General features: G+C 36.0%; 1 protein-coding gene across 1 annotated transcript; it reads right to left on the bottom strand.

The window, feature by feature from the left end:
* Nucleotides 1-4,044: 4,044 nt before the first annotated feature.
* LOC147405531 (uncharacterized) lies at nucleotides 4,045-4,889 on the bottom strand. The gene has a single exon (XM_086433288.1). It carries the CDS (start codon nucleotides 4,627-4,629, stop codon nucleotides 4,210-4,212), a length of 420 nt encoding a protein of 139 aa, XP_086289414.1. The 5' UTR covers nucleotides 4,630-4,889; the 3' UTR covers nucleotides 4,045-4,209.
* Between the last annotated feature and the right edge of the window lie 1,384 nt (nucleotides 4,890-6,273).

The following is a 6,273-nucleotide window of genomic DNA, read 5'->3' on the forward strand; positions in this document are numbered from 1 at the left end:
AGTGCATATGCCCCCAAAGCATCCATTAAAGTACTAGTGAGAAACAACATACATGACCCTTTGTATAATAACAGCTCCCGATTTAGGTTGTTAAGATGTACTTAGTGATTGGAAAAGATCTATATCACTTATCATTATGGGGTATAACCAAACCCTACAAAGAACCCTCTGATATTTATTATCAATTTATAACACAGTAGATTACCTCTACATAGATCAAAGCTACATAAAGAAATAATATCACATCAAAAAATTGTTCATCAACAAACAGATGTATACAACTAAAGAGGAGCCCAATTATTTTTATCACTCCAACATTTCATTTCTTACTATCCCAAAAAGTTTTTTAAAAATCAAAGAACAAAAAAAGGAAATTTTCTTTTACTTCTGTTTTTTGATAAGTAAAATTAATAAATCAAAGAGGTCGGGATGACTAACAAAACTACAGAGGAAGACAAGAAGCATCACAATCCATCCCCAAGGCACACCTCACTCCTCACATCTAATATTGCAAATCCAATCCCACCTAGCTAGAAAGTTTTAAAAACACACCCCCCTAAATTATTTAATTACACAAAAAGAATAAGAATCCCATAATTGAAACAATTATTTCTTGCAGAGAGAAATCACACCCATAATTGAAACAATTATTGGAACGAGCAATGCATTAACAGATGACCCACAAATTCCCCTCCGTCTTGCTTAGTATGCGAAAATTTGGAACAATAATACTGCAACAGATGACTTGGTTCATCGTTAGGATCCTCTTCTGAATAACCAACAAAACTAAGAACAAAACTTTTTATGGTACTTTTGGCCCCCAAACCACTATAGCTGGAACTGAGGCAACATGCTGAAACAGATGACTTGGTTCATCGTTAGGATCCTCTTCTGAATAACCAACAAAACTAAGAACAAGACTTTTTATGGTACTTTTGGCCCCCAAACTGCTATAGCTGGAACTGAGGCAACATGCTCTTGGGATAAGGAGGAATATAATGATTTAACTGTAAAAAGAACCCATTCCTATTGCTTCTCATCTCCATCGGTCATCCTATCCCTTGGATGGATAATACCAAGAGAGAGATGATTATACAATGTTGGCACAGACTTGATCTCCAAATCATTAAAAGCTCTTTTGAAACCAAATCCCACAAGACACCCAAATCCAATCGAACTATAATAAAGTTCACAAGGTCGCATGACCGCATCACTTATCTTTCCGAAAACAAAATCTAACCCCCTTACCAACCCCAAAACCACTTCTACTCTCGGAAGTCAGAAGAACTCTGACTGTCTCTTTTCAAACTACACATTGTAACATAAGCCCAACCACCCACTCTTTCACCCAAGCTTAGGTTTTCCAAAACTGACTTTGATATTCTCCTCCACAAGCTATTATGTTCCATCCCAAATCTCCATACCCAAGAGAGTCGAATTCATGCATCTCAAATTTTGAATCCTAAGTCCCCGTTGCTTCTTAGAGCGACAAATACTCCTCCCCCTTACAAGATGAAATTTCCTTTTTCCATCTTTATCATGCCATAAAAAATCGAGTTAATCAATAGCCTTTTCTACACATTGGGGGATTGAAAATAAAGATTAAAAAAAAAAAAAAAAACCGAAATGCTAGCCAAAGTGTGCTTAAGCAATAAATATCATCGTGCCTCATTTTGATAAATCTCTCGTCTTCCAACAGCTTAGTCTCTTACCCAACCTTTCAATTACTATTTCTTTGAAGTCCAACCTTTCAATTACAAGATCCCAAATAGCCTTTTTATTGTATGTCGCCCCTGAAGGTAAGCCAAGATAGGTGGAAAGAAAGGAATCCAACTAGCATCCCAAAAGACCAGCAAGATCTCTTAAATTCAAAACATGGCCTACAACAAACACCTTACTTCTTTGGAGATTGACAAATAACCTAGGCAATGCCTAGAAAAGATACATAAGCTACATACAAATCATACTGGTCAATCAAAGCATTGAGAAATATCAATGTATCGTCTGCACACTGGAAGAGTGAAACCATAAGACTTAACTATCAACTAAAAAGCCAGTAAAGTACCTGTTTGAAACACATTTCTCCACCATTCTTCCTAGAGTTTCTACAACAATAATGAACAAGAAGGGAGACAATGAATCACCTTACCTTACGCCTTTTGAGCTCCTACAGAAATTTACCTAAAGCCCATACATACCTCAATACATTCATTTGCAATTAGGACACCATCTAAAATATGCATTCCTTTAACAAAGGCTCCTTGAGCCAACCCCATAAGCACCAATCAAGCTTATTGGCCTCATATCAAAATTGTCTTTTGGTCCAAACTTCTTCAGAATCAACGCCACAAAAGTGCAATTAGAACCAAAATCCAAGAAACCTTCCTCAAAATCATAAATCACAGCCATCACATCATCTTTCACAACCTCCTAACATGTTTTAAAAAAGATATGGAGAATCCGTCAGCTCCTAGAGCTTTATCATTGCTCATCCCCACAATGGTCTGGATTACACTTCGTCCTTATAAAAGGGCTTCCCTAGAATATCCTGTTGAATTTGTGAAATAAAATTGAAATATAGCCAACCCAAGGTAGGCCTAACTAGATGTTCCTCTGAGTACAACTTTTTGTAGAACACCACACCTTACCTAATGCTTTCTTCACCTTCAAGTTATTCCCTAATAACGATCAACTTAGAAATGAAGTTAACTCTCTTATGACAGCTTGCCACTCTATGGAAGAACTTCGTGTTGTTATCTCCTTCAATCATTTCACCCTCAATGTTCCTCCAGCTAAACTTCTCCATACACACCAACCTCTAATATCTCACTTTCAAGTTCACTACAGCCACTTTCTCATCCACTGATTTTGCATCCAATTCCTCCCTCCTATCTAGGAGGTTGATCTCATCCAACAACTCCTTAATCTCACCCTACTAAATGATTCTTAGTTTCACAAATTCATCTTATCACTGATGGCCTTGAGCTTCCATTTGAATACTTGGTCTGTCAGAGAAATCAAGTTTTCTCCTCCATCCATGAATCATCTCCTTGAAATTTTGGAGCATGAACCACAGGTTATCAAAATGAAACGGAGGTTCTATTCTTTCCCATACTTGCATCAAGTGTAATGGGGCAGTGATCGGAAGCTAGGTCAAGAACAAAAAAAACATTTCAGCTACAAAAAGTAACCAAGCTAGCATTGCTCCTCCCCTGAAATTCCATTAAAGTATTTACACCTACATATTGGCTACACCCATTAAAAAGCCCATGCAGATACAAGGTTTAAAATGTAATATTGATTGAATGTTTTGATTAATGAAAAAACCACTATAGTATTGGTTGATACAAACTAATACATTCCTAAAACATTTACTGTTTTGATGTCAATGTTTCATATCGGTCTCAGTCGATACCGATACGTAACGGTGGATACATTCCAATATGTTAAACCATGTGCAGTTATATATATTCCAATATGTAAAATATGTGTGTGTTCAAGCTTTAGCATGTAATTGTTATGGACACATCAACATGAACATCATTGTGAACTGCATTTATGCATACCAATGTATACATGCATTTCTACCAATGAAATCATACATGTATTCCAAACACACAGTACAACTTCACTGCAGTGCACACTTGCATTGGGTACATGATTATTAAATGAGAAAAACCTAATTAACCACACAGATCCCATTCAACCATGGCTTTAAATCTTGCCCGAGACCAAGACATATCAGACCTACGAAACGGATAGACAAGTAAAACGTATCAGACGAATTATAAAACCACGGTTCACTTTTCTCATTGTTGAACAAGACAACTCAAATGTATCGGAAAACTCATTCAAGACGATCGGTGTCCTTCATGAACGAGATGAGACATCAAAACAAGTTTTAAAACCATGCATTCAACGCTCACGATATCCCTTACACATGTATAATGTTAAAATTACTCAAAACTTGTTGAGGTGCTCCAATTCAATTTGTGAAGATTACTCCACACAATACCTTCAGAAATTATTCCAGCAGAAAAAAAAAAAAAAAACAAAATTACCCATTAGAACATCCAATCCAACCATCCCTTCACCATGAATGGGTAACTAAAATAAAATTCTTTTTGCAGCTACAAACCAAGATCAGGAGGAAATAAATCAGAAAAAAAAAAAAAAAATCCTCCAATAATCAATTCTCACCAAATTAGTCTAAGTCTTTCGCCGAAGACGCTTCCTTAGCTTCTTATACTTGTGCTTATTCATCTTCTTCTTTCTCTTCTTCTTGACACTATCAGCCCAGATTGTCTGTGCTCCATCCGACCCCGAAACCTCTTCTGGCTCCTCCGAATGTGATTGATCCAACCCAGTAGAAGAAATAGGGTTTAAATAATACCCAAATGGGAAACTAGGGTAAAACTGCAAAGGCTGAGATAATTTGATTCTCTCTATATTTAGAGGGTTTAGGTTATTTGGCTCATCTAGTTTGATTTCTGTGAGATGGGGTTGATGAAGAAGGAGAGAAGGAAGTGAGAGGTTTGATGAGTGAGGGTTGTTGAAGCTTGTGAGCGTTCTCACTCTCAGAGATGAAGCTGAAGATTTTCTGAGGAGTTTTTGTAGAACGCCAGCCATTGAAGATTTAGAGAGTGAGAAAGATGAGATTTGTTTGCTCTGTTTTGCTTTGAAATCTTGTTATCTGTTTTGTGTCTTTTTGATGAAGTTGTGTAGTTTGAACTTACAGAGAGAATCAACATTCAACACTTCACGGTTCTTGAGTTGAGGCTCTCTTGGTATCAACTCTGGGAAAGATGTACAACTCTTCAACAAGCAAGCCCACTGTGATCTTCTTTCCTTGGACTCGGGAGTTGTACAAGAGACTTGACTCTATTGAGTTCCGAACTGGTGAGGGTTTTGTTTCGAGAGCTTATATCCCCACATCAACTTTTTTTCATGCCACACCAAATCACCGTCTAAGGTGGGGTTGGGGTTGGGGTTGGGGTTGGGGATGCAAGTGCAACCTGATCCAGTTCAAACCGATAATTGAATCAAACAGATAGATTTGGGGTGGTTTGGAACAAGTTATGGTTTGGGTTAAGAAAATAGAGAACCGATGAATTTGATTCGAACCGAACTCTTATGTTAATATTGATATAAATATATTATAATTATTTTAGGAGTTAAGGCATAGATTAATAATTTTTTCTTGATAGATAAATTAATGACTTTTTATGCATAAATTAATGATATGTTGTATGAAATTTTATATTTATTGCATATTTGATTTTTTTCGAAAATATGTTACTTCCAATTTATAGATGTTGGCAACCCATAGAGCCAAACCAAACCGACCTTAACTTGGTTTGGATTGATTTGGTTCTATTGGCATTTTGGTTCGATTCTGATTCTAATTTAGTGGAACTGATTTATGTTAGATCAATTCCAATTTGAACTCAAACTGAACCAAACCAAATCAAGTTGCACCCCTTGTAAATAGGGCTTAAAATTAGGACTACCAATGGGTCAGTTCGGGCAGGCTTGATTGAGCCCTAATCCAGCTCTAAAAAGCAGGAACTGCCTAAACCAGCCCCATACCCCTATCGAGCATAAGTTGAACTTTTTTTTTTAGTTTTAAAAGGTATTTTTTACAATAATTTTTTTGAGTGTTTGAAGATTATCCTCTTGAATTTGCAGTTAATGTCTTATTAACATATAATTATTGTAAATGAGAGTTAAATTCTAATTATATAACATATTTTAATGTGTTATTCAAAAATATTTATCTAATTAATATTTTATGAATGTTTTTAAAATATTTAATAACGGCTAGGGTGGGCACTAGTAGGCCCTAGCCCAACACGGATTTGATGGGTTGAAAATAATTGAGTGATGCCCTACTCTTGCGGGCTCAATATGAAGGCCCTAACCCTTGTTTTGGCGGGCGGACGGGTTGGACCCTGTTCGAATGTGAACATATCCATATTCAGATCCAGGATTTTTAACTAGATCCGAATTGTTGATTTGGGTCGGATCTTGATGTGTAATTCTGGTCATTAAACAATTTTTGTTAATACTTTTGTTATAATTGATATACTATTATAATTTTGCCATTATAATCCTTTTGATTTATAAGAACTTGTGTTGTATTAAAGTAGTAGAAAAATGATATTTTGAAAATTCTAAAAATATAATTTTCTAAGAAATTTATAAATTTGGATCTAGTTGAACATAGAAAAATAGATTCATATCCAACTCAGATTAGGGGACATGAAACCACAT

The sequence above is a fragment of the Akebia trifoliata genome, chromosome 3 (assembly GCF_017979445.1).
Source record: "Akebia trifoliata isolate Shusen 1 chromosome 3, ASM1797944v1, whole genome shotgun sequence".
In the NCBI taxonomy this organism is placed as follows: domain Eukaryota; kingdom Viridiplantae; phylum Streptophyta; class Magnoliopsida; order Ranunculales; family Lardizabalaceae; genus Akebia; species Akebia trifoliata.

Excerpts from the sequence above, each read along its gene's own strand:
- LOC147405531 (XM_086433288.1), bottom strand. The coding sequence starts at position 4,629 with ATGGCTGGCGTTCTACAAAAACTCCTCAGAAAATCTTCAGCTTCATCT.